General features: G+C 42.0%; 1 protein-coding gene across 1 annotated transcript in view; it reads left to right on the top strand.

The window, feature by feature from the left end:
• unc79 (unc-79 homolog, NALCN channel complex subunit) overlaps positions 1-27,832 on the top strand; it is a 201,467-nt gene that overhangs the window by 13,764 nt on the left and 159,871 nt on the right. Inside the window, exons 3-10 of the mRNA XM_078562184.1 lie at positions 4,381-4,685; positions 8,586-8,756; positions 10,111-10,203; positions 11,926-11,981; positions 19,583-19,712; positions 24,107-24,171; positions 26,285-26,373; positions 26,824-26,864. Of these exons, the coding sequence (XP_078418310.1) occupies positions 4,381-4,685; positions 8,586-8,756; positions 10,111-10,203; positions 11,926-11,981; positions 19,583-19,712; positions 24,107-24,171; positions 26,285-26,373; positions 26,824-26,864 (950 nt within the window). The remainder of the gene's footprint in view (positions 1-4,380; positions 4,686-8,585; positions 8,757-10,110; positions 10,204-11,925; positions 11,982-19,582; positions 19,713-24,106; positions 24,172-26,284; positions 26,374-26,823; positions 26,865-27,832) is intronic.

The following is a 27,832-nucleotide window of genomic DNA, read 5'->3' as shown; positions in this document are numbered from 1 at the left end:
TTGGATGTACTGGCTAACAGGCAACAGCAAGGACACTGGTAGAGTGGTAAAGATGGGAGAATGAATGCTGTCATCCTGAGAGACGATAGGAGATTCATGCTCCATGCAGTACTGCCCCTCCCCTGGGGTGGCGCCTCAGCAATCTGAGTAATCTGTTGTAGGACAAACTGCTGGACTGCTGTGTGACTCTTTTCACGCTGCAATCCACAGACATGAGAGCAGCTGTGTGAGTTTGCATGATAACAGTCTGACCTTCAACTACAGCACTCAGACATGGGGGGATGTTGTAGCAGAAGCTGTGACATCGGTCAACAGATACTGTATTGTGGATGGATCTACAAGAATGGGTTTTGCCAGGGCCCTCCAGTTCCAGGCTTCATTACAGCCTTGGTCCAAACATGGCCAAAAGAGCTGAATTCAAGAGATAATGTGTGAATGTCTGCCTGTGACATCGAGATAACATTTGACTGAGTGTGGTATCACGGAGTCCTAGCAAAATTGAAGTAAATGGGAATCAGGAGGAAACTCTCTACAGCACGAAGGAAGATGGTTGTGGTTGCTGGAGGCTGAGCATCTCAGGTCCAGGACATTGCTTCAGGGGTTCCTTGGGGTAGTGTCCAAGGGCCAATCTAGGTCTAGTCTGCTTCATCAATGATCTTCCCTCCATCATAAATTCAGAAGTGGGGATGTTTAGTGATGATTACATGGTATTCAGAAGGGCAACTCACCTTCTGACTCCCAAAGCCTGTCCACCATCTACAAGGCACATGTCAGGAGTGTGATGGAATGCTCTCCACTTACCTGGATGAGTGCAGCTCCAACAACACCCAAAAAATTAGGCATCAACTGTGACGAAGCAGCCTTATTGTTCAGTGCCCCATTCACCACCTTAAACATTCAATCTCTCCACCACTGGCACACAGTAGCAGCAGTCTGTACCATATGTAACGTGCATTGCAGCAACTCGGCAAGCATTCTTCAACAGCACCTTCTAAACCTGTGACTTCTACCACCTAGAAAGTCAAGTGCAGCAGACCCATGGGAACACCACCACCTGCAAGTTCCCCTCCAAGCCACATATCATCCTGACTTGGAACTATATCACCACTTCTTTACTGTTGCTGGGTCAAAATCTTAGAACTCTCTTCCTAATAGCACTGTGGGCGTGCCTACACTAGATGGATTGCAGCGGTTCAAGAAGCATTACCACCCTCTCAGGTCAGTTAGGGATGTGCAACAAGTGCTGGCCTTGCTAGTGATGCTCACATATCATGAAAGAGCTTTTAAAAAGTGTGCAAATGGAGTTGGCCACTGCTGGAAAGGATGGCCTCCCAGCTTTGTGCAAAGACCTGTGCCAAGTTGTTGCTAGACTTGTCCATGGTTATTGACTTGACCTTAGGCTTTCTGGCAGGCCACCCAATGCACCAAGCATTTCAGTGTGCACGCCCATCAGCATTTATCTGTAGGCTGCCTCATCAAAGTGCTCATCTGTGTCCTCTGCAGCACAACCCAGTTGCGACCTCGGCCTCTGGTAAGCTAGCATCTGCACTATCCTTGCCCCCTGCCTGGCTGCAGGTCACTCATGCCCAGTGCCTCTGTGCATGCCAATCTTGCCTCTGTCCTCTAAGATACTGGCAGTCCCAGTATCTGAGGTGGTGGCTGCGAATGTGAAATCAAATGATGATGCTGTGCCTTCCTCATCTTTCCCTTCTTGATGTTCCATCAGTGCCTGGTCAGTTTGCATTTCTTGGGTATCTGAAAGGAAGAAAGGTCCTAGGGGTAAGGTAGTGACAGGGGAAAGTGGAAAGTGAGAGATGCATGCTTATACCAGCTTGTGAACCATAAGAGAGTGTGGGCTGAGGGGAAGGGGATGTGAGAAGGAAGATTAGGTATGAAGTTAGGAATGATGGTTTCAACCCATCTGCTGGCCACGGCCCCACGAATGGGTGTTCCAATATTGGCCGACACTGTCTCCTCCACAGAGTTTAGGACAGGTGCAGTTATCTCCCTCTGGTTAAATCCTGCTGCCTTCAGTTATGTAACTTCTTAAGAGAAAGGGAAGTGTTTCAGTGCTGTTTGAGTGATGTGGCTGTCATGGTTGAATAGCTGGCAGTGTGTGCAAGCTGTAGGTTATGGGTGTCAGGCTTGCAGCAGTGCTAAGTGTCTGAGAGTGAGCTGAAGCTATGAATGCTATGCTTGAGCCCTGATTGATAGAGATTATTGGTAGGTGAGTGGTGGGAGTGTGGTGAGTTGAGCAGTGGCTGAGGCTAGTAGTGCATTTGGTACGATGTGGCATTTGAAGATGCATTTACTGACCTTGACCACTCATGTAAGGTCATTGAATTTCTTACAGCACTGCACCCATATCCTTGGGACTTGACTCCTGGCATTGACCTCCATGGCTGTCTGCTCCCACTGGCTTTTGGGCATGTGTTTGAAGGGACTCTTGACCCCCTGTGGATACAGGACATCTCTCCTCCAGCAAGACCTCCATTGCAGCATTTGAAAACCTTGGAACCCACGCTCTCTTCCATGTGGTGCCATTATTCACTGCATTCAGATTCAGTCCTGCACAACTGCCAGCATCTTCTCTGGCCAAAATACACCTCCCTTTTGAGATACAGACTAGCTTTAAGCAGTATAGGCAAACTTCAAGTAGTGCTAGCAAGTTATGATTTTGGACTGCTTGTTGATGCATGGAACAATGAAAAGCATGGTCAGAATTGGCTGCATGCAGCAATCGTTCAAATAAGCAGGCAGCACAAAGTTGGTATGCTGCCAGAATTACATTGAACGCTTTTGGGTTAATCACGCTTTGCGGCCCCCGTGCTTGTTTTTAGGGACTTTACATTTAGCCCCCCCCAGTATTTGTTTTGCAGCATTTCTTCATTCCTAATAAGTTACTGAGCAGTTGTAAACTTGAGTTATCCAAAACTCAGCTTTAACACGCAACAACTCCTGTTCCCCTATAACCCTTGTGCTTGCTGACTTGCATTGGCTCCCAGTCAAGCAACATCTTGACTTTCAAATTCTCACCCTTCCTTTCAAACCTCTCCATGGCCTTGCCCCTCCATACCTCTGTAATATCCTCCAGCTCCACAACCCTCCAAGATTTCTGCACTCTTCTAATTTTGGTATATTGTGCGTTGCCAGTTATAATTGCTGCACCATTGGTGGCCCTGCCTTCAGTTGCCTTGGCCCCATGTTCTGGAATTTCCTTCTTATATCTGTCTGCCTCTCTACCGCACTTTCCTCCTTTAAGTCACTCCTTAAAACCTATCTCTTTGGGCAAGGCTTTGGTCATCTGACCTAATATCTCCCTATGTGCCTCAGTATCCATCTTTCATTTATAATGCTCCTGTGAAGCACCTTGGGACACTTCCTTACATTAAAGACACTTTATCAATATAAGTGTAGAATCAAAGCCAGAGACCGGCAGTACCAGCTTTAACTCCCCCAGTAAGGTATTTAGTGAATGGAGTGGTGTTACTTTCCTTATAGAAAAGGACATTAAATTGGTGGACATATCACCAAGGGTCACTCTCGTGCACCCCCTGTGGGCAGGTTACAGAACAGCAGAAGCCTGGAAGCAGGTTGTTTACCTGCTTTGTGGCACGAGGAGAGGAGAAATGGATAGAATTACTAAACAAATAGGCTTAGTCAAAGAAGTTACAGTTGGCTTATGAGGAGTAGCAAAACTGTATATGATGGTGGCAGCAGAGAAATTGTTAACAATTAACAGTGGATTTAACTGTAGGCGATCAAAACAGTGTAGCTGTAGGGATGATTTAATTTGAAAATGATAAAATGAATCAATATCCTTTTTTCAGGCTAAGTGTATTTTGAAAACCTTTCCTGAAAAATGTAGCATTAATGAAACCATTTTGCTTTAGAGTGAACAGGTAGGATTTAGTTAATAATTGAGTTATGTACACTAGTAGATTTCAACTATATTTGCTATTTTTAAAATTATCTTGAACTCTCCTTTTCAAACTAACCAAGCCTACTTATTGTTGTTTAAATTCCTATTCTTAAACACAATTCCTTCTGCATTCTTATATTGCCTTTTATTTGATATCCAACATAAGGGACTTTACATGGAGGTGGCACCTAGAACATGTCATTATATTTATTTGCTCCTTCTTACCAGATAGCACATAGGATGCAATAATCAAGTAATTTTGATTCCATTCCAAATGTGCAGAGTAGAATGTTACTGTAGAATATTCATAACATAATTAATATTATTTATTTTCTGGGTTTGGATCCTATGTGCTCTTTTGATCTGGTATTTTATTATGTTGTCTGTAGTGTCATTTTAATGTAATGTGCTGTTCTTTGTGTCTTTGTTGTCTCTTTTTTTTCTTTGTTCCAAAACAGCATTTTGTCCCGCATAGGGAGGAAGGACAACCAGGATGGCTCCAATTTGACAGTGCCCATGACTATGTGTCTTTTTCCTGTGCCATTCCCACTCACCCCATCCCTAAGACCACAAGTCAGTTCCATCAACCCTACTGTTACTCGCTCCCTCCTTTACAGCGTCCTCCGTGATGCTCCCTCTGAGCGTAGTCAGCAAAGTCGTGATGCACAGCTTTCAGAATACCCTTCATTGGACTATCAAGGCCTTTATGTGACACTGGTGACCCTGCTTGACCTGGTTCCTTTGCTACAACACGGCCAATATGGTAAGCAGTGATTGCTATATTAGTGGAAATTTCTCTTTGGAAAATATCAGTTTGTGTCTCAATTTCTGATACTTGGGCTTTCACAGCATTTTACACAGCTTTATTTTAAATATTTCCCTTCAGTTTAGATACAGATGTTTTATGTTAATACCACTGAAGTCAGGCAGCAAAGCGATTCGTTTTAAACCAAATAAATTCTTTCTTTCATGAAGTGACAGAATTATATGGATCAATCTGTGGATGTGTTATGCATTGCTTATCATTTAAATGCATGCATTTATATGCAACTAGAAAAATGTAAGCATCAAAATATTCAATATTGCAGGGATTTGGAATAATAATTACAAGTTAAATTTTCTGTACAGCATTCAATTCTAGTAACTATTATTGATCTGTTTCAGTGATCATTGTGCACATACGCGAAGGGCTGGATTTTCAGCTTGGCGTGCGGGCACGTGCCAACCAGCATGAACGTGAAATAGTGTGCGATGACGTCGGGTGAGCATCCTGATGTCATCACGCACTCGCATGATATTTCGGTTGGCAGGCGTACGCGGGACTTGGCAGTGCGCCCACTGACAATTAAGAGAACTATTAAGCCCATTGATAAATTAATTAAAATAAAGTTTTCCCTGCCTGTCCAATCTTACGGTTGGCGGGTGGGCAAAAAGGCCAAGAGGCCTTTGGATTTTTAAGGAAACCTCATTCACGAGTGGTATGAGGTTTCCGATGTTAATTAAAAATAAATGAAAACATTTTAAATCTCATTTTTAACATATCTCTGCTCATGTGACAGAGTCACATGAGGGCACATGTTTACCTTAATTTTAAAATCTTTATTTTTAATGTTAGAAATATTCACGTCCCTGAGGCAGCTCTGTGCCTTCAGGGAGCTTTCACCCGAGCACATGTGCTGACTTCCGCACTCCTCCACCCCCACCCAGGCAGCGCTGAGCGTTTCAGCGTGTGACTCATGCTGGCTTCCCGTTAATTGGCCAGCCAGTGTGAAATTGTGGTCAGGGCCTGATCGTGGGCAGAGGACCGTTGTGCAGCCACTCCCGGGCCCGCCCAACTTGCCTGCCCAATGAGGGGAAAATCCTCCCAGTAGTTCCCTCAAAAGAAACTGTTTCTCGGTCAAACACTTCCATTTCCCAGATAAAAACAAAATACTGTGGATGCTGGAAACCTGAAATAAAAACAGAAAATGATTGAAAAATGCAGCAGATCTGACAACATCTGTGGAAGAGAGAAACAGAGTTAACGTTTCAAGCTCAGAGTCCTGAAGAAGAGTCATATGGACTTGAAACATGAACTCTGTTTCTCTCTTCACAGACCTGCTGTGTTTTCCCAGCATTTTCTGTTTTTACTTTCATTTCCCACTTTAATTTTAATGTTTTGTTCTGAATTGATTCTATTTGTTGGAAAGTTATTTATGTTTTTTATTTACTTGGGACAACCTTCTTTAAAGGTAATTTCCTGCATTTTACATTCTTTGCCCTCTTTTTGCTGAATATGTGTGTAAATTATGCCAGTGGCACTTTGAAGCCACCTACAGATGAAAGAAAGTATTATTTAGGGAATTTTCTTTTGATGTTCCTCCATTCCTCCCTTTGGGGGATTATGTGACTTTGGTTGGTATCTAACCTTACTAAGATGACTGATATCAATAACTCCCCATATTGGAGATTGCTGGCACTAGCTCCTGTGCAACTATTCTTTATCACAGAAACATGCTGTTGTTGTTGTCAGGCAGGAGGATCTTTGTCGAATGTGGTCACTTCAGCTGCTATTTAATTTAGTGTGCTAAAATTGGAGGTAGGTTAAGGCAGAGCCTTTCCTTAACGTTGATGAAGGGCATTTGCTTCACTTCTGATTGAAATGCTAATAGTTTTACAGTGGAGCCTTTGAACTAGAGAATCATTTTGAAAGAAAGAAGAAACTTCAGAAGCATGTTGAACATTGAATTAAAGACATTATACTAAAGGCATTCAGCTCTGCCAATCACTGTGCCTCTAGTCTTTTACTTAATTCCTGACAGCAGTCTAATTCAACCAGTCTCCAACTGAGGTGAGATACCGTGTTGTTGTGAGAAGCTGCAACCCGAATGAAAAATCCTAAAATTAGTTGTATATGTTTGCCAGATTTGCATGTCAGCCAATGCTATCACCTCAACCTGATATCCAAATTACTAAAATGTTATGTTTAAATTCTTTTAATTAAATAGTAATAATTTGACTAAGGTATTTGCATTGTTTAGGGTTTTTTTGTGATTTGGTACCAAAGATAGATGCATATAGACTGTTGTCCAAAATAACATAGAAGACTGTAGGTACAGAAAAGAGAAGGTTGAGAGGAGATTTGAAAGAGATATTCAAAAGCATGAGGGGTCTGGACAGAGTGGATAGGGAGAAAATGTTCCCATTGGTGGAAGGGTTAAAACCAGAGGACACCGGTTTAAGGTGAATGGCAAAAGAACCAAAGATGGCAACATGAGGGTAAACTTCTTTACACAGTGAGCGTTTAGGATGTGTAATGCCCTGCCTGAGAGTGTGGTGGAGGCTTTTGAAAGTGAGTTGGATAATTACCTGAAGAGAGAAATTTGCAGGGCTGTGGAGAAAGGGCAGGGATGTGGAACTAGGTGAGTTGCTCTTGCAGAGAGCTGACACGGACACAGTGGGCAGAATGGCCGCCTTTTGTGCTTCAATCATTCTATGATTTTATATTATTGAAGCCTTGGGCCAGATTTTGCTAACCACCATTCATTAGACTTCCCTGTAGACTTTCTGTGGGGGCTTTCAAGGCAAGTTGTTGTCTGCGGGACATCCAAACAGTATATAGGGCACTTGTGAATATGAAAAGCAGCTGTACATCTCCTAAACAAATAAGATTGAAGAATTGTTCATAACAGTGCTGATTCTGAATCAGGAAGTGTTTGTTATGCTAGTTAATTCAATGTAAAATCAGATACAGAATACAAAGCAAAATAAAATTGAATGAAGAGAAAGGGATAAAGGAGACAGAATGAAAAAGTAAAAAAAAACAATGAAACTCGACATTTGTAAAAGTTAATTTTCAATGCCAGAGAGGTTATTTAGTAATAATTAAGACTTATCACAGTGCTAAAGATTTGGTGATAAAGATAGGCTGGAATGAACAAACCCTAAATTTCTGTGGTGAGCTCTGTCTGTATCTGCAACATCAATTCAGGAACATCATGCTGTTTGATACATTTGAATGTGGAGACAAGTGGTGAGGTGCTAGACGAGCAACTCAGCTTGGACAGCAACTTCCAAATGTTCACTTTTAACTGTGCATCTTTGCTTGCTGTCTGATTTGTACGCATATAATGGTGAGTGCTATTAACCCAACCATTATTTTTATAGCAAAATCTGCTTTTGAATATCTCTTTCAAATCTCCTCTCAACCTTCTCTTTTCTGTACCTACAGTCTTCTATGTTACTTCAGACAACAGTCTATATGCATCTATTTTTGGTACCAAATCACAAAAAAACTCTAAACAATGGAAATACCTTAATCAAATGCTTCACTCAGTGAATTTGCACCTGACCCAAATATTCCAGTGTACCAACTCCATTAATTTAATGAATTACATGGAAATCCCGACCAAAGAACCATTCTTTAAATACAGAAGTCTTCCAGTTTTATTTTTCATTATGCTGTACAGCAGTTTTGCTCAGCCTATTCTAGAGGATCACATCTTGAACTGTGAAGCATTTGGAAATGGAAATATTTGCATACAAGGGATCAAATGGACTAAGATACCAATGCATATTGCAAATTAATATTGGAACCCTAATCCAAACTTGTGCTCTTTCAGGCAAGCTACTGAATTTATTCGGATTGTTATGTACTTAATTTTGTTTCTTTTCTTTTAAACAGACTTGGGCCAATCCATATTTTATACTACAACATGCTTGCTACCATTCCTCAGTGATGACATTCTGAGTACTTTACCTTATACCATGATTTCCACTTTAGCAACATTTCCTCCATTTCTTCACAAGGATATAATTGAATATCTGAGCACATCTTTCCTCCCAATGGCAATATGTAAGTTGTTTTTTCAGTGCCTTAGAAACACATTTGCAAAGTTACACTATCTCTCTTTTTCTTCCTCTTTGTTTCTATGTATCAGTGCGGTTTTCTTGCTGTTAACACTTTGCTACTTTTTCTTTGTGTCAGTGGCATAAATGGAAAGAGAGCCTGCTACAGTTGGAGCGTGTTAACTTTTATGAATATCTTTTCTTATTCTATTCTGTTTCAGTGTTATGAATGGCATTTCTAGTATACTTTTAACATGTTTTGCTGACTTTGTTTTTTTATCTAACCAGTTCACCTCCTGTAGCATTGCTTGTGGATGGGAGCAGGAGGCTAGGCTTGGGCTGAGAGAGAGTTGGGAGAAGAGTGCTGGGTCTGAGATAGAGTAAGAAAATTGGGGTAAAAACAAAATACTGCGGATGCTGAAAATCTGAAATAAAAACAGAAAAGGCTGGAAAAACTCATTAGATCTGGCGGCGTCTATGGAGAGAGAAACAGATGCTGCCAGACTGCTGAGCTTTTTCTGTTTTTATTATAAGAAAACTGGGGCTTGGACTGAAGAAACAGGAAACAATATAGATTGATTCCTTTACAGCGTAGTAATGGGAGCAGAAGTAGTACATTTCTGCATGTTAAATTTAATTTGAAATCATAAAATGTGCAACATGTAAGAAATAGCATGCTTCTGCCACATCAACCTACCCGCACTTTGAACTATTTAAGCATGGTTAAACAATAGCAGTTGTTTATCTTTTCTGAAAAAGTTATTGTGGGGCATCCTTATAGGCTGCTGGTGAGCATCTGGAACAAAAGTCCACATTGATGTATAATATAATTGGTGCATTTATTGCTGTTTGGGTTAATTACCGCAGTTTCCTTCCACCACTACTGAAATGTTGCATTTCTATATTTTAAATAATCTCACAAAACCCTCCACTAATTGACTTGATATGGTGGCACTGTTGCCCAATGAAAGGAAGGCACAGTTGTGACAAGGCTTCCTTTGGGCTCCCCTTCTTTGAGGAGATGGAGATGAAGCTGGAGTGATGCACACACAGTTGTTGCACTGTACCTCTACAGAATTTGAGTACATGCAAACTCCACCATTGCATTAAAGTGGGAAGCCATTTCCAGACCAGGGGTGAGTGGAGAGGTTGGAACAGGAAGGGAATGAAGTGGTTGAATACTAAGACAAGTGCTGGGGCTAGGAATAAACAGAGATGTAGTGACCTAGGGCAAGAAGGTGTGGAGACGCTAAGGCCTGGGGCTGTAGAATGAAATTGGACAATCATGACACTAAACAAATGTAGAGATGATAGTTCACATTTCAATTGAAAGTTTGATATTTATCAAATGTTCTTTCTAGTGGGTTCATCTAAGCGAGAAGGTGTTCCACCTTATGTGAATTATTCTGCATCTTCAATGCTGATGATTGCTATGCAGTATACGACAAATCCAGGTAAGTACAAAACACCCTTTAGGTGAATATTGGGAATATTGCCGTTTTAGAAACAGTTTTAGTGATTGAGAACTGTATTAACAGTAGAGCTAATGTAAATTTGGAGATAAAGTTTGACCTTTAGGATTTCCTGTATTGTAATTAATTGACCTTCAATAAATTATTACCATACTACCGTAGCTCTAATGCTAGAATGTTGTCAGGGCCCATAGCCTTTACAGTATCTAGTGCCTTCAGCCCTTTCTTGGTATCACATGGAGTGAATCGAATTGGCTGAAGACTGGCATTTGTGATGCTGGGGATCTCAGGAGGCAACCTAGATGGATCATCCACTTGGCACTTCTGGCTGTTATTTCCAAAAATAATTTCTCTTTTGACCCTATTAGGCTTATTTTCTTATATTGAAATTAAAAATCATTACACACTGCAATCTTAAGAAATGCATGGACATCTAGGGCCTGATCTTAACTCTGTCTAAGTCAATGGGTTTTCAACGAGTTAAAGTCTTGCCCAATATTTTTTCCAGGAACAGATATAGGGAGCTGAATATTTCTCTCAGGTGGACTTGACTTTCCCCAGTCTGGAGTTCACAATTTGTTATTCTCTTATTGAGTTTTAATATGACTTATTGATGTCGATATAATGTTGATCCTTCTAATATGGATAGTAACAAAATGACCTCCAGCACTAGTGCACAGACAAACAGAGAACAACTGAAGATACCTGCTGGTGCCTTCACCCGCATACATCAGGAGAGCATTTTTTTTGTACAGGAGGGACATTTACAACAATCGGGCAGTAATTGCAGTATTTCATAGTCAAGTAGAAAGAAACTTCTGGATGTGTTATGAGTACCTCCTTTATGTGGAATTAAATAGAATTTACAGCATGGAAACAGGCCATTCAACCCAAATAGTCTGTGCCAGTGTTTATGCATCACATAAGCCACCTCTCACATTAATTTATCTCACCCAATCACCTTCTCCTCTATTCCTTTTGCCCTCATATACTTACCTTGCTTCCCTTTAAATGCATCCACCCTATTTGCCTCAACCACTCCATGTCACTGCGAGTTCTGCTCTCTGATAAAGAAGTTTCTCCTAAATTTCTTATTAGATTTATTAGTGATTATCTTATATTTATGACCTCCAGCTGTGGTTTCACAATTATGAAGTTATTTCTACTCGGTCAGAACAGCCATCTAATTATTTTACTTGAGTCCAGTATGTACTTTTTCTTTTCTTGCCAATATCATCCATGATATTCTTAAAGTCTTGTTCGGCTTCTCTTAACTTCAGTGTGAGATTGCATTTTAAAATATTTCTCAACACAGTCCAACATATCTTAGGATTCCATATCTTCCTGACAAGAAAATTATCTTAAATAGACATGAAATAATTTCCACACAGATACACAAAAAATGCATGAGCATGTGTAGGTCTTCTGCCACCATTCAAAGCAATCAATACTTGACTTATGATAATAGGGAAAAAGCCTTGAATAGCTTAAAAATGAGTATTGCTAACAAAGAATTTTTTGTAAATAATACCGAATTAAGTAGTTAGAAATAACTTCATATCTGGAATTAATTTCATAACCTGATAAGTGTATATTTAAAATTATGTTATGGTTAATCTCGCTGCTCAAATTTAATGAAATCGTTGCTAAACTGGTATGAAAGGCTGGATTCAATAAATGCTTGTTTGAAACTGTTTTCCATAGTGTACCATTGCCAGCTGTTGGAAAGTCTTATGAAGTACAAGCAAGAAGTCTGGAAAGTGAGTAATTATACAACAGCTATCATAATTGTTCTCTGTGACGTGCATGCCAAATGGAGGAAAATGTAAAATATTGTTTTAAAAGATTACTTATTTATTGTAATATCCTGGAAGTTGTTTAACTGCTTCACGAGCCACATTCACCAGTCCAAATAATAAACTTAAATATGTTTCCTATTTACAGCAATTCACACCTGGAATTCTTCCTTGGCGGGATGGCAGAAATAATGTTTATCGGGGGAACCTATTCAGTTTCACAGCTTCAAGGTGCTGAAAGCAGAGGACTTGCTTCAGCACCCTAGTGTTTTTGCTGTGAAAAGGGAGAGGGGAGCAGGTTGTTTCTCTCTTTCACTGACTTGCCTTTAGAAAGATGACGCAAGGGCTTGTATGAAAAAAATACTTGGCTTTGGTGTGTTATTAAATCAGTGGCCACTTGTCCTTAGTGTGACAACAATCCAGATGGAATTTTATTCGTTAGAAAAAGTAAATTTTTATGGGAGGTCATAGGCTTTAAGCTCTGCTACTGGCTAAAGGCCCATCTTTCCTTCATTGTTGATTCCAACATGATTTCCAGAGTGAAAGGTTGGCTTCTGGATTGATTTGTAACTTAGCTAATTAAATAATATGTTGGTTGTTGCTATGGAAATAAGTGCAGATGGCATTTTTATTGTATTTTAATGGATGTAATACCAGCACCATTAAGATGGAAGACTCAGATTTTTGTCAATTTTAAATTTTGTACAGCATTGCCACTTCAGCAAATTTATTGATTGCTCGACTTTTAAACAAATTATATGTTACCTGCATAAAGCCAGCCTGGCTAAAGGAACAGCTGTAGATGATAAGACAGGCAGCCTCTTGGACCTAAATTAGATAGATCCCCGAAACAGGCATGGGAATTGCGAAGCGCAGTTAAGTTGGCAGCATGCCAGCTTTGTGCTCCCTGCTCAGTTGAATGATTGTGGTGTGCAGCCAGCACAAATTGTGTTGTTTTCTTGCTGTATGCATCAGCAGGGGTCCCAAAATCATAATTTGGTAGACTGCTTAAAGCGAGCCTGCAACTCTTAAAGGGAGGTGCATTCTCATTGGAGTGGTTGTGCAGGAAGTGACTCTGACCTAGGAAACTGAAGAATAGCACAACAAGGAAGAAACAGACTCCAAGATTTTTGGACACAACACTGGAGGCATTGGTGGAGGAGGTTGGAAGGAGGAGAGATGTCTTGTATCCACAATAGGGAAGAGCCCTCCCGGCACACTCTCCAAAGATATTCGGAGCAGTTAGCTGTGGAGGTCAATGTCAAGACCCAAGGACTTGTATACAGTGCTGCAAACATTTCAGTGGCCTCACATGAGGTCGAAAGTCAGTGAATGCATTTTCAAATACCATATCCTGTCAACTGCGACACCAGCCTCTGCTGCTGCTCAATTCACCACACCCCATCACTCACCTATCAACAATATCAATCAGGACTCATGCCTAATATTCCTATGCTTTACCTCACCCCCATACACTTAGCATTGCCGCAAGCCTCATTCCCACATCTCAGCTATTCAACCTGCCAACCACAACAGCCAAACAGGAATTACCTGAAGGGGGACAGGTGTTTCTGCATATCCTAATACCTATAGAGGTGATATTGCTCGTCATTATTGGGACATCCCATGCTGAAAGCAAGGCCAGTGGCAAAGCAGAAATCATGAAGATAATAGTATCTTCATACCAAATTCTCCTTCTCATATTCCATTTCCTCCTCACCCCAAATTTTCTTCTGAGTTACAAGCTGCAGATGGTGTAAGCAGTCACCTCTTACTTTCTGCTCCTACCCCCACCACAACTTTATGCGTGTGTCTTTTTCCTTTCAGATACCCAAGAGGCGCAACCTGACCAAACAGTGGAGGAGCACCAAGAAGAGGCTGCTGATGAAGACCTACCACCTTCACTTGATTTCACATTCCCAGCCACCAATTTGGATCCGGACACTACCCACATCTTAGAGGATAGTTTAGAGACTTAGATCTACACATGGTAATGTAGGGCACAAGTGGCCTGCATCCAGGGCAGGGGGCAAGGATAGTGTAGGCACCAGCTTGCTTGAGGACATAGTCAGTTAGGGGTTCTTCTGCAGACGTCTCAGATGAGCAGTTCAGTAGGAGAGCCTACAGAAGAATGCTGACAAGTATACACAACAAAATGATTGTTTCAGTGGGAAAACTGTCAGAAAATCTGTGGTCAATGCCAAAGAACATGAACTTGACAACTTGGTACAGGGCTTTGCACAGAGCCTGAAGCCCATACTTTCCAGCGTGGAAATGGTGGCCAACTCGGTTCAGATACTGCAGACCCATCATGATACAGTGCCTGATGGCCGAAGTCACAGCTTTCATTGTAGCACAAACAGCAGCCATGTAATGTCTGAGTGCTGCAGTGCAAACTCAGACTGTTGCTACTCATGACTGGGGATTACAGTGTGCAAAGACCCTTTCAGAATTGGTGACAGCAGTCCACTATTCTGTACTCCAACAGATTAGTAGGATTGCTGAGGCATCACCCTGGGGACTGGCAGTACCACATGGAACAGTAACCTGCGGTCCTCTCTTCAGATGACATCATTCACCTTCCCATCCCTGCCACTTCACTAGTGCCCTTGCTGCTGCCTGTCAGGCAGACTGTTGCTGTCCATGGAGAGATGATGCAAACTACATCTGAGCTTTCTAGGCTCAGAGCTACTTGAGATTACCCTTCAAAGCTACCTGCAGTCTCCAGCACTGAAAGTCAGCAACCTTCCACCAGCCATGCTGCAGCCACTGGAGTCGCACTTCAAAGGAGCACTAGGATAGGCAAAGGCTCATGGAAAACAGGCAGTAAAGAAATGCACAAGGGTGCAAAATGGCATAATTTCATTCATAAAAGTCATGCAGAATGTTTATTTTACACTGGCTTTTATTTTTGCATTGTGATTAACGCTGTGATGGTCAGTGACAGAGTGAAGGTATGGATAGGGAGTGTTGGTGAATGGGAGATTTGGGGTTGTGGTTGCTGGTATTGCAGTCGGATGGGCTCTTCATGAATAGCCCAGGCAGGAAAGGCTGTCTAGGTTGCTTCCTTCCTTTGCCTTTGTCTTCTTCTTTATCCTCTTCCTCATCATGCTCGTGCTGCTCAGTTGATGGCAAGGGCTGCCCCCTCTGATGGCGAGCTTGTGCAGCATCTTGCATACCACTGAGAATCTTGATAACTATTCTTTTGAGTAATGTCAGGTTTCTCCGGAGTGTCGCTGATCTGCTGTATCGAATTTCTTGTTTTTTATTTATCGATGGCATCAGGGCATTGGTGGCAAAGCCAGCATTTATTGCCCATCCCTAATTGCCCATGAGAAAGTGCTGGTGAGATGCCTTCTTGAACCACTGAAGCCCAGGTGATGTAGGTTGAACATGGTTTCCATGCATGCATGCTGTGAGCAGGTGCTGGATTATGCAGCAAAGTCATCAGCCATGTGGTCAGTAGATAGTCCTTGTCGCCCAGTAACCAGCCCCTGGCTTAATGTGGTGGCTCAAATGTAGCTCACACAGGTGGACCGACAGAATGAAGGCATCATGACTGTTACCTTGAGCGAATATCTTAGGTGGGCTCCCGATGGGCACAGGGGATGTGAAAAGGGGACACTTCACTTTGCCCAGGCGCCAGTCCGCCAGGATTCACCTGGCAGCCTGAAACTTGGCCTGGACCCACCTACTGTAGGGAAAATCCCATTGGCGATTGGATGAGACCCTTAAGTGACCATTAATTGGCCACTTAAGGGCCTCAATTGACTCACAGGTGTGCAGGCTGCCTGACACCCCCCCTGCTGCTGGTAAAATTGAGGCAGGGACAGGTAGGTGGCGGGCACTGTGCCATTGCCATGCCGCCCAACTTTACATCCTCTCCTGCCTTCCATCCTGTCAAATTCCAGCCAATGTTCCATGCGGTTCAGGTAGGAAAATTACTTATTGAACCACCCTGGGCATATATGGCCTTCTACTGAGAGCCCTTCATCTCCTCCTCCTCCCTCTTCCAGCAGCTTGTTCTGCTTTATGCGGCCATACTCATTCTCCAAGTCATGCTGTATGCTAAGGGGAATGCCTACTAGTGCACCCATGCCTGGAAGCAACTGGCTTGTGCTGAAGCCTTGAAGTCAGCAAAGTGTCCGTCAGCACCTGCCACACCACTCCCTGAAGAATTTTGCGACTTGAAACAATAATAGAAACTTGTAGAACTTTAGCAACAACTAGAAGAAATCAACCAACAATATGCTGGAGGCAATTGATGATTTCTTTAAATAGCACTGGTGGAGAAGGGTTGGGGAATCTTTTCTGTTGCTGAACACTGTGTGAGGCTAAGAAAGGGAGGTAGCTGGAACATTGAGCTCCAAAACGGCACTATACTGGTGGGTCAAACCACTTTGAATGCTGTATGATGTCATGATCTGCCTCCTCTTGATACATCCAGTGACTGTTCACTGTGCACTGCTAAGGCTCTGACGAATGTGGCTTCCAGTTTGTTTTGGCTCACAAGTGCGAATGTGTGCCACGGATGCCATTTTGGAGCTCTGAGGGTGCTTGAAGCACCCATAAAACAGGTGCTGATGAGTCCAGTTTCCAGTCCCAGTGTTGCATTCCTGCTTGATGTGAAATTTTCCAACAGTGCACATCAATTCATGGAAACCTGTAATTTAAGTCCAAAAGGAGGCTATTTATGGCTATTTTGCATGTGCCGCAACAGTTGTCCACCAGAGCTACCCACTGTCAACCCATTTCCTACTTTTTGCCCATATCTTTTAACCTTCTCTACTTCAAGTCTTTATGTTACTGCCTGTTAAAAGTTTAGTTGATTTAACTTCAATTTCCATGTAGTAATATGTTCCATATTCAAATTCCTACTTGTGTGAAAAACTATCTTTTAACCCCCTATCCCGCCACCCCTTTATGCTTCTATTTTTGATCCAACCTTTATTCCTCCTTATCGATGCTTCATGGATCAGTAGAAATATTTTTTTCTTTATTTAGCCTCACTAACTCTTCCATAATTCAGAACACTATTGTTAGATCTCCCCCAGAATCTTTTCTGCACCAGTGAACACAGCCTTGACTATTTCCTTTCATCCCAGGTATTATCCTTGAGAATTGGTGTTGTATCTAGCATTCCTCTAGCAGTCTACAAACTGATCAGATTTGAAGCTGTAATTGGTGGATTTCAATTCATGGAAACCTGACTTAAATGCTTGGCTATCTGATTCTGCAATTCTGCAGCTGTTCTATCAAGCCTGCAGAGCAGTTCAAGTGTACTGTTTTATTAATAATCAACTCCTATGTATTGTACAGCTTACAACAAAGAAAGGGAGCCTACCATTTTCAGTTTTTAAAAATACAACTGAACATATATGACATGCTTATATATTTTTGTGTTTATTCCTGTTGAGTGATACATTATTTTATTGATGAATATGATAAATGTAACAGGAATACTAACAGAGGGAATTGAATTAAATCAATAGACATAGATAACTTGAGTAATTACCACATTTACTCACTGTTCTTCAGACTGTAATGTTTTCAGTTCTTCCAATTAACCTGAATTGGAAGTTTTAAAAAAAATGCTTAAAATTTGCAATCAAATATTTTCAGGAGGATTGTTAAATAGATCAAGAAAATGCACTAGATGATATTTTCTAATCAAGTTTAATCTATTATCTTGTTATGACCTTGGTAGAGATCAGTTTTTTTTAAATGGAGCAATACAAAATCCCAGTTATTTACTAAAAGACTGATGTCACAAGATTCCACAGTTTAAAACAGAAGAATTTTTATTATACAAGAGTCAAAAACACTAAACGCTACCTTAGTTAATCACCTATACTCTGAAACCCAAGTCAAAATTAGGCAAATGTGAATTAACAGGCAAATTGTGGTTGATTATAAATTATAAATTGCACATTCAGTGGCAGATACAACTAAGACAGATCTTACGAATTGGCACAGTGATCTACTCAGCATATAGGTCGTCAAACCTAGTCACAAAGTCGTTCAATATTCTGTTTCCCTTAAGAAGAATTTCAGCTGCTCTTGTTCTCGGAGCTAGCCTGAACCCCTGCCGACAGCAGTGTACAACCAACTCAAGTTCCACGGGCACGGCCTATACCAAAGATTGCATACATCTGCAGAACCCCCTCAACTCAGCCTGGATAGTGTCATGAACCAGTCTTCTATTTGAGAGACAGAAACAACTCAGGAACTGCATTTGCTTATTCTCAGCTTCCAAGTCTCTGCCTTACTCAGATTGCCTGTACTGGACCGCAGGACTCATCAGCTTCTATTGAGCTTGGTTTAGTCTATGTCCTTTTATATGTTTGAACCAGTTTCAGTCCCGCCAGAAGCTTTTGTTTCCAACGTGTTTCATTTTTCATTTCCATTTTTCAGTTTCTCTTTTTAATTAGGTTCTCAAATAAAATCCAAGCTTTGCCCATTGATTCCATCACAACATTTAGACTCCCGGCATCACTTCCCCTTCAATGGTCACTAGAGAGCACTTTTGCCAATTGAATCCTTGTTTTCATAAATATTCAATTCATAAAGATACTCCTGTGAAAACTGCAAAGGGTGCTTTGATGATCTGTAATAAAATCAGAAAATGCTGGAAATACTCAGCATGGTAGCATCTGAAAGGAACAGAGTTAACATTTCAAGTTGATGACCTTGTATCAGAACTGTGCTTTGATGGGTGTCTTTGAGTCATGGTAATGATTGTGGATATGGCTATGAATACTGATAAACTGGCTTAAAATTTTAGTGTAAAAGACATGTGCATCCATTAATGATTAAAGATTCGAAGAAGGATGCAACTCATTACCAACAGAGCAATTAGAGAACATAGGCAGTACGCCTGTCCAGCCTGACCCATATTGCCCACAATCCCTATTGCCCCTCAGTTCTAGTCCTGATAAACTCATGAGGTTATGTGGCTCATTGTTCAGGATTTTGAATTGAATTGACTTAGTTCGAGGTTGGTGCTCAGTAAAGTAAGCTGGCCTATATCACAAATGCCAGTCCATTCCTACATCTAACTGTAGTCCTGACTGACAATCAAGTTTTTCAAATGAAGAATGGGTGGTTGGGCAATATATTAAAACTATATGCCTGGGTGATGTAGCACATTCAGGAGACACTGAAAAAACTTGCAAAGATAAAGGGGAGAAAATAATTTTGAGGTGACAGCAACTTTTTAAATCATAAATGCAATTAAAAATGTGTATTTATGTAAAAAAGGTAGCTGTTAAATTAATTATTGATGCATGGGATCTTTAACAGCACTTAGCTTGGCTGCATACTGACAAAAAAAAAAGCTTGATTGTTTTCATGTAAGTAACTAAGTGCAATAAATGGTTAAAATGTATTATTTCAGCCATTAGCCTATTTGAAGTTGATGTTTTAGATGCGTGTGGTTAATACAATTGTAACAGAAATAATTACCGCAGTTTGTAATTACAGTATATACTTACAATAATGCTGGTAAAAATACAGGTGTGCAAAGTTTTTGCAGAAAATAAAAGTGTTTTTCTATGTTGCTTTAGGATTTGTTGTACGTGATTGCGTATGGACCCTCTCAAGTTAAGCCTCCAGCTGTTCAAATGCTTTTCCACTACTGGCCCAATTTAAAGCCACCAGGTGCTATCTGTGAATACAGGGGACTTCAGTACACAGGTATTTTTGAAGACAGTGTGTATTTAAAAGTAATTCAATGCATTCTATTTAGCAGATATAGTTTGCTGCTTTTAAATTATTTTATGTACTTCGGGTGGCTCATAACTGAAGGGAGCAACAAAATAGAAGGGCTGCTGAATTGTTGCTTTGTTTGGGCTCGACCAGAGCATCCTTGCTACTGCTGTACTCAACTGAACAGAATTGCCTACCCAGTATGAATCATGCTAAATTTCACATTGGTTCTAACTCATCACCTTCCCAGGGAAGATGATCAACAGGAATTGCTTTATCTTATGTTCTATGTAATTTAATTTTATTATGCTTACAGATAAACATTGACTTTTAGCATTTACTCATGGGATGTGGACATTGATGGCAAGCCCACCTTTTATTGCCTATCCCTAATTACCCTTGAGAAGGTGGTGGTGAGGCACCTTCTTGACCTGCTGCAATCCTTGTGGTGCAGGTATGCTCATGGTGTTGTTTGGGAGGAAGTTTCAGGATTTTGACACAGTGACAGAGAAGGAACAGTGATGTATTTCTGGTCAGAATAATGTGTGACTTAAAGGGGAACTTGCAGGTAGTGGTGTTCCCATGTACCTGCTGCCTTTGTCTTTCCAGGTGATAAACGTTAAGGGGTTTGTAAAGTGCTGTTGAAGAAGCTTTGGGGTGGTGCTGCAGTGCATTTTGTAGCTATGGTGCACCGGTGGTTCTTTATTCTGGATGATGTTGAGTTTCTTAGTGTTGTTAGAGATGCGCTTATCCAGGCAAGTGAAAAATATTCCATCACACTCCTGGCTTGTGCCTTGTAGGTGGGGGACAAGCTGTGGGAATCAGGAGGTGTGTTATTTACAACAGAATACTCAGCTTCTGACGTGGTCTTGTAGACACAGTACTTATATGGCTGGTCCATTTAAGTTTCTGGTCAATGGTGACCCTGAAAGGTTGATGGTGGGGCATTCAGCAATATGATTTCTGTTAAATATCAAAGGGATGTGGTTAGATTCTCTCTTGTTGCAGATGATCATTGCATGGCACTTGTGACGTATGAACGTTACTTACCACTTATCAGCCTAAGTTTGGATGCTGGCCAGGTCTTGTTGCATACGGACATGGACTGTTTCATTATCTGAGAAGTTCTGAATGGAACTGAATATTGTACAGTCATCAGCAAACATCCCCACTTCTGACCTTATGATGGAGGGAAGATCATTGAACTGGCTTAAAACATTAGGGTGTAGAAAACTGCCCTGTGGAATTCCTGCAACAAATTTGGATGTTGTCGAGCCCAGCAGCCATTGCTGTTTCCAGTGCACTCAGTCACTTCCTGATGTTATGTGTAATGAATTGATTTGGTTGAAGTCTGGTTTCTGTGATGGTGAGGCCTTTAGGAGGAGGCTGAGATGGATCATCCACTTCTGGCTGAAGATGGTCGCAAACACTTAAGCCTCGCCTTTGCACTGATGCTGGCTCCTCTATCATTAAGAATGGGAATATTCATGGAGTCTTCTCCTGTTGGTGTTGAATTATCCACCACCATGCAGGGCTGCATGCTGAGATCTGATCAGTTGGTTGCGTGATTGCATGCTTCTCCCACTGTTTAGCATGCATGTAGTCCTGTGTTGTAACTTCAGGTTGATGCCTCAACCTTGCACATACCTCATGCTGTTCCTGGCATACTCCTACATTTCATATTGAACCAGGTTGATCCCATGGCTTGATAATAATGCTGATTGAGAGATTTGCAAAGCTTTGAGGTTACAGATTATTGTAGAACAGAATGCTGCTGCTGAGGCCACAGTGCCTCATAGTTACCAAGTTTAGAGCTCCCTAGATCTGTTCTTAACCTATCCCCTCTAGCATGGTGGTCCTGCCAAAGGAGGCTGTCCTCAACGTGAAGCTGAGACATCACCTCCACAAGGACTGTGTGGTAGTAACTGCTGCCAACACTGTCATGAGCAGATGTAATTGTGACAGTTAGATTAGTGCAGATGAGTCAAGTAGGTTTTCCTCTCTTGTTGGTTACCTCATCACCTGCTCAGGCCCAATCTGGCAGCAGCGTCTTTTGGGGCATCACCCCACCCAGAATACATTTTGTGCCCTTTCTACCCTCAGTGCGTCTTCCAGGTGGTGTGCAGCCTGCAGGAAGGAGGGCAGGAGGTGATAATCATCAGGAAGTTTTCTCCCCGTGTTTGACTTGATGCCAGGAGACTTTGATGTTGAGTTTAACTTTTTAAAGTTTGTGACATTTTATGCTACCTTGGAATGACATTTCGTTTGGATGAGAGTAGGTCCAGCTATGTGCGCTGAATTTTCCCGGCCCCACGGTGCTGGGCTTGGAGGTGAGGGATCTGGAAAAATAGCAGGGAACTGTGTCGGGAAAGTTCCACGATGCATTCCTGCCACTCGGGGAGTTTCCCAGCATGGGCAGGGAGATGGGTCTGCTGCCTGAGGAACAGAGGCGGGTAAGGCCCCCATTAGGACAACTTTTTTTCCAGCTTGCTGGCATTTTACCAGCGGCGAAATGGCACCCCTCCCACCTGAGGCTCCTGCTTGCTTGGCCCCTCTGAAAATTTTATCTTAAGCTTAGCCTTCCAAGGGCGCCTCCTTGTGGGGCTCCTCCATGGTTGGGCTGCCCAGGTTCTAAAGCTGCCAGCCCTCTGATTGGCCAGCAACATCAGATGCCTGCCTGCCTGCCTTCCTTAATTGGGCAGTGAGGGTGGAGGTGGCCGATTCGGAGGACGCCTCCAGGAAAATAGCTCTGCTGATCACCACCTGCTGATCTTGCTGCCAGCATTTGCAGGCTCGGGAACCCCATTTAGTCCTGACACTGGGGTCTCAAAGCCTGAGGGAAATCCCTGCCCTGTGTTGTTTCAATTTTTGACTTTCCAGATTTTGGCTGCTATTTTTCACGAGGGTTATACTACACTAATGAGGTTGTTTTTTTCCCCCCCCTCAACATTACTTCTCATATGATAAAAGCAAAATACGGTGGATGCTGGAAATCTGAAATAAAAACAGAAAAAACTGGCAAAACTCAGTGGTCTGGCAGCATCTGTGGAGAGAGAAACAGAGTTAATGAGTTAATGTTTCGAGTCCATATGACTTCTTCACAGCTAAAGAGAAGTAGAAATGTGATGGAATTTATACTGTTTAAGAGGGGTAGAGCAGGTGAAGCAAGATAGAAGGCCAGAGATAGGTGGGGGCTAAGGAGAAATTGACAAAGATGTCATGAACAAAGGGGGTGTTAATGGTAGTGGTGAAGACTAAAGAAGGTGCTGATAGTGGCATTAAGCTAAGAAAGCAGAATGTATTAATAGCCGAACAAGGGTCAGTCTCTGTGAAAGAACAACATAGAAACAAGCGACAGATGGCCCTGTGGCGGGTGGGGGTTGGGGGGTGTGGGGGATGTGGTGGGGGTGGGGGGGGGGGGGGGGGGGGGGAGGGGGGGGATGGAATGCTAATTCTGTCATGAACCAATGCAACCTGGAAGTGTTTTAAATTGTAATTTGCAAAAAAACTTTTTTAAAAAACTCCTTGATTTCTCTGAGAGTGGTAACTTGGTGCAGTGTGATTAATACAACTGAAAATGGGGTTGTCACAAAAAAATAAGTATTTTTAATTAGAGTTTCAATCCACCACCTATGAGTAACAAAATTTTAAATTACTGAAAATGGATTTTTAAAAAATATACAGAATAATTTACTAGTTGTAATGGGGGTACAGTAGTCAGTTTCATTCGTAAATTTAAAAAAAACAAAAACTTTCAAATCAAGCCAATTAATCCCTCCCACTCAAATGAAATGGCTTAAATTTCTGAGCTTTCTCAAAGGCCCACAAACATGTGCAATTAGTGGAAACTCCCAATGGTGATTATTTCACCCTGGGGGCATGACCAGCTTTGTGGGCAGGGTTGGCTGGCTGCCTGATGTTTCTTAAACAAGTGCAAAAGATCGCGAAAACTCGATTTGCAGTGAACATAATTTGTACTTAAGGTTCCATGAACTTTTGCGTGGGGTACACCGATTTCAGGTGCATTACGCTGAAAAAAAAGCGTAAACTAGTGAAACTCTACCCCCATGTTCTTTCTTAACAAATCTAGGAGCCAATCTAAATGAATGTTATTTAGATTGAAACCTGCCTTATGAGTTTTCCCTCCACTGAACTAAGGAAATCCATAAAAAACACCTAGAGGTCAAAGCCATTTGAAATATGGAACTACCATAACTATTTAAAATTAAATCGAACCAAACACAGAAATGCCTGTTTTTATCAAAAGCACATCTTGACTCCATATCAGTTAAGAATGTCTCATCATTTGTCAGGGAAAAAGCAAAATAGAGATTTTTACGGGTTATGTGCGTTTGCATCTAATAGTTTTCATCTTCCTGCAGCATGGAATCCAATTCACTGTCAACACATCGAATGCCAGAATGCAATCAACAAACCTGCAGTGAAGGTATTGTGAGTTCTTGTATCTGTTAGGGATAGGTTCTTGTTGTCATTGTTGGGGTAGTTATTTTTCAGAGTAGATCGCTGGCATTTTCTGGAACACGTCTGATTTTCATTGTATTCAATGCCTGGACAATCTGGTGAAGCAGTTTGCATGCCCCACGGAGAAGCTGCCTGATTTTCATTCACGGTGAATTCTTCTCCAGACTGTTACAGTGGGTGAGGGCTCGACAACAAAGGGGAGATAGATAAGAAATTAAATGTAAGGACAGAGAGTTGTGAGGTTGTGGAATGCACTACTAGAACTCTGATTGAAGTATGTGAACATTTACATCGGCTACAGATGGGTGGTTGAATGAAAAGGGAATAAAGTCATGTAGGAACCGTACAGGCACATGGGACCAAGGCTACTATTTACATAGAGAAGGAACAGCTGGTTTCTGGTTCGGCAGGAGCAGTGGCCCTGATGTTTAGTTGGGCTGTATTTACAAGCTGCGGGAGTTCTGGTTGCCCAAGTGTTGTGGAGTTTTGACTCCAGAGAGTGTGCAGTCTGAATTTTTCCTTCATCGGGCGCACACCAGTGGCGGGCCCGGAAACGGACGGGAAATGGGTCTCTGGCTGCAATTGGCCCCCAACCGTGAATACATGCTGGCTGGCAAGCTAAAGGCCAGCCAGCGTGAAACGCGCACAGAGAAATGTTCAGTGCTGCAGGGGTGGGGGCAAGAAGAGGGCGGGTGCCGACCTAACTGAGGGTGCAGGTGAGCACTTCGAGAGAGCTCCCTGAAGGCAGACAGCTGCCCCAGGGAGGTGCAGACCTGCACAGGATAACGAAAATTACAAAAATACTGCAAAATATGTCCATGCAGCACAATCAAGCACCAGTAAGCATACCTCATAAAAATACAGCCCCCAGATATTTCTTTTTATTTTATTTCCCCATGGAGATTTCATCCCGCCCTGGATCGAGGCTTGAGCAAAAATGTGAATGCCGCCTGGTAGAATGGCCTGTCTTCCAACTGTAAATGTGGACGGGTCACGTAAAATCACTGTTAATTGCATCATTAATGGCCTTAATTGCCAGCTTAATTGTTGGCTGACACGCTTCTGACTGCTGCACGCGCCCGCCGAGCGAAATATCGTGCGAGTGCGCGATGAGGTTGGGACGTTCGCCCGACATCATCTTGTGCTATTTCACCTTCGTTCGGGTCGGGTGTGCACCCGCCCACGGGACATAAAATTCTGGCCTGTGTTTTCTCTGAGCAGGTTCCCCATGTGGAAGCCAGTCTGATTGACAGGCTTGGCACCCTGTTGCGGGGAAGTGTTGTGGCAGAAGCCATAGCCCAAGAGAAGGTAGGTTTCATGTTGCATAGAGATTACAAGGGACAGGGAGTGGGCACAGAGTGATTTGGAGGATCGGGACGATTGCAGGAGATTGGAGACATATCAGGGACAAAGATGGGGGGAGGTGGTCAGGAAGGGTGTTGGTGATTGTGGGGACGGGGTGCTTGGTGGATGCCAGCAGGTTGGTCGGATCTTGGAGAGGGGGTGTTGGATCATGGTGCGAAGTGGTCTGATCGTGGTAATGGAAGCAAGTTAGCTTGGGGGCTGGGAGGATGCACTCCTGCATACGTGTATTTATATGTTTAAATATTTAGATCCTTTACGTTAAATGAGTGATAGTTTAGTAAAATAAGTCTTCTTTAATCTAGCATGCAGAAGAAAATATGCAATGTTGTATTGATACCACTTTGTATTGATTTGAAATTGTTTTTAAGGCTTTCTTCTTAAAGGAGAAAGAAACCTGGGGTGTGGGGGAGGAGGGGTTGGGGGACTACTTTCAGTATATTTTCAATAAAATGATTGCGCCATTGGAACACAAGGATGAAAATTTTGAATTTGTGACTTACCTGGAACGAGAGCTAATGGTGAAGATACGTGGTGAAATTACAATTTTGATTGAGGCTAGGATTCATATTTGGGTGGCCTTGCTGATAATCAGTTTTCTGCTGCTGGTCGCTGTGTTTTATAATGGAGAAAGCTTTAAGGTTTGAGTTCTGTTGAAGATTTAGTCTGGTGTAATGAACTAAATTATAGTTTTCATGTAAATTTCCCTTTTGAAGATGTGTATAGATCCATCCATTTCTGTGGCATTAGGTGAGAAGCCACCTCCTTTATACTTGTGTGAAGAATGCAGTCAAAAGATTGCAGGGTGAGTACAATTTAATTAATTAACACTGGTAGCATCACACAACTCCACTATGGTACACATTTGCTGAAAAATTAAGGAAAAGTGTTAGAAGCAGTGAAATCTGCATCACAAAGCATTTATGGAACTTTTCAGTGGTCCCTATTTTTTACAAAATAGAGAATTGGTGTGGATTAAATACCTACTATTAAACTGCCTAATATATAATAGTAAAATGCCAGATTGGCCATGCAAGTGCTGAAACTGGTCGATCAATCATTCCTTGAATAAAGTCATAATTATTGTTAATCACACTTCTTTATTAAGTTAATTGAATATAGTTAAAGAGCATGCCTTCCTTTTTCAGTTTGGGATAATGGTTTGTACACAACCTATCCTCTATATTTTTGGATACTGTAAATTTGCTGTTTATTTCTATTCTTATTTCAAACTTCTGATTTTCTTTTTTTACAGAATCCAAGCTGAATGGTTAATTGATGTGCTGCTACCACAAGGTGAGTTCTGGATTGAAAATACTTGTTTAGCTCTCCAGTAGGATGTAGTCTATTGGTACCATTTTGTGGATGAAATATAACATTTTGTTTTTGCACGTTATTTTATAACAAACCATGGTATTATAGATTAGTAAGACAGAAAAATACACATTAGGAATCTGAGATTTCTTTTTGAGAAAGATATGCAGAAAAAAATAATGATTTGGGTGGAGTACTGTTCAGTTTTGTTAGATTCATACACAGCAGCTATTCCAAGGAGCACAATCATTTGCCGATATGAACGGGGAAAGCTTCCAGCAACAAGGGGAGAATTTTCTGTATGTTGGGCGGGCCGGGCAGGGCCAGAGCCAGTTGCCGCCCGCGATCGGCTCTGCGCTGGCATTTTACATGGGCGGGCCAATTAAGGCCCGCCCAGCGTGACATACGCCCGGTAGCACTCAGTGCTTCCTGTGCAAGCGGTGGGAGGAGGGAGAGTCAGGGCCTGTGCTCTTTCGCGCATGCCACAAGAGAGCACAGAAATCTCCCTGAGGCACAGAGCTGCCTCAGGGAGATTAAGTTCAGTATTAACGATGGAAAAAAAAAATTATTCAGACCGTCCCTTCATGTGACAGTGTCGCATGAACTGGGGCATGTTTATGAATTTTCATGAAATTTTTTATTTAATTAATAAACCCTTCGTGAAACCTCATCCAGCCCATGGGTTAGATTTCATGAAAAATGTGAAGGCTGCCTGGGATCTTCGCCTGCCCACCAACCTTAAGGTTGGATGGGCAGCCCTGACAATTGCTTTAATTAGTTTTTTTAATGGCGTTAATAGGCCTTTGACAGTTCGTCGGGCATGTAGCAGACCCTGTGGTGCGCACCCGCTGAACGGAAGATCAGAATGACGCGCGGTGACTTTGGGATGCACGCGTGATGCCATCGCATGTCATTTTACGCGTCGGCACACACTAAACAGAAGATTCTGC

This window comes from Cetorhinus maximus, chromosome 18, assembly GCF_964194155.1.
Source record: "Cetorhinus maximus chromosome 18, sCetMax3.hap1.1, whole genome shotgun sequence".
In the NCBI taxonomy this organism is placed as follows: Eukaryota; Metazoa; Chordata; class Chondrichthyes; order Lamniformes; family Cetorhinidae; genus Cetorhinus; species Cetorhinus maximus.
The sequence above is the reverse complement of the archived record's forward strand: the minus strand, read 5'-3'. Positions and strand labels throughout refer to the sequence as shown.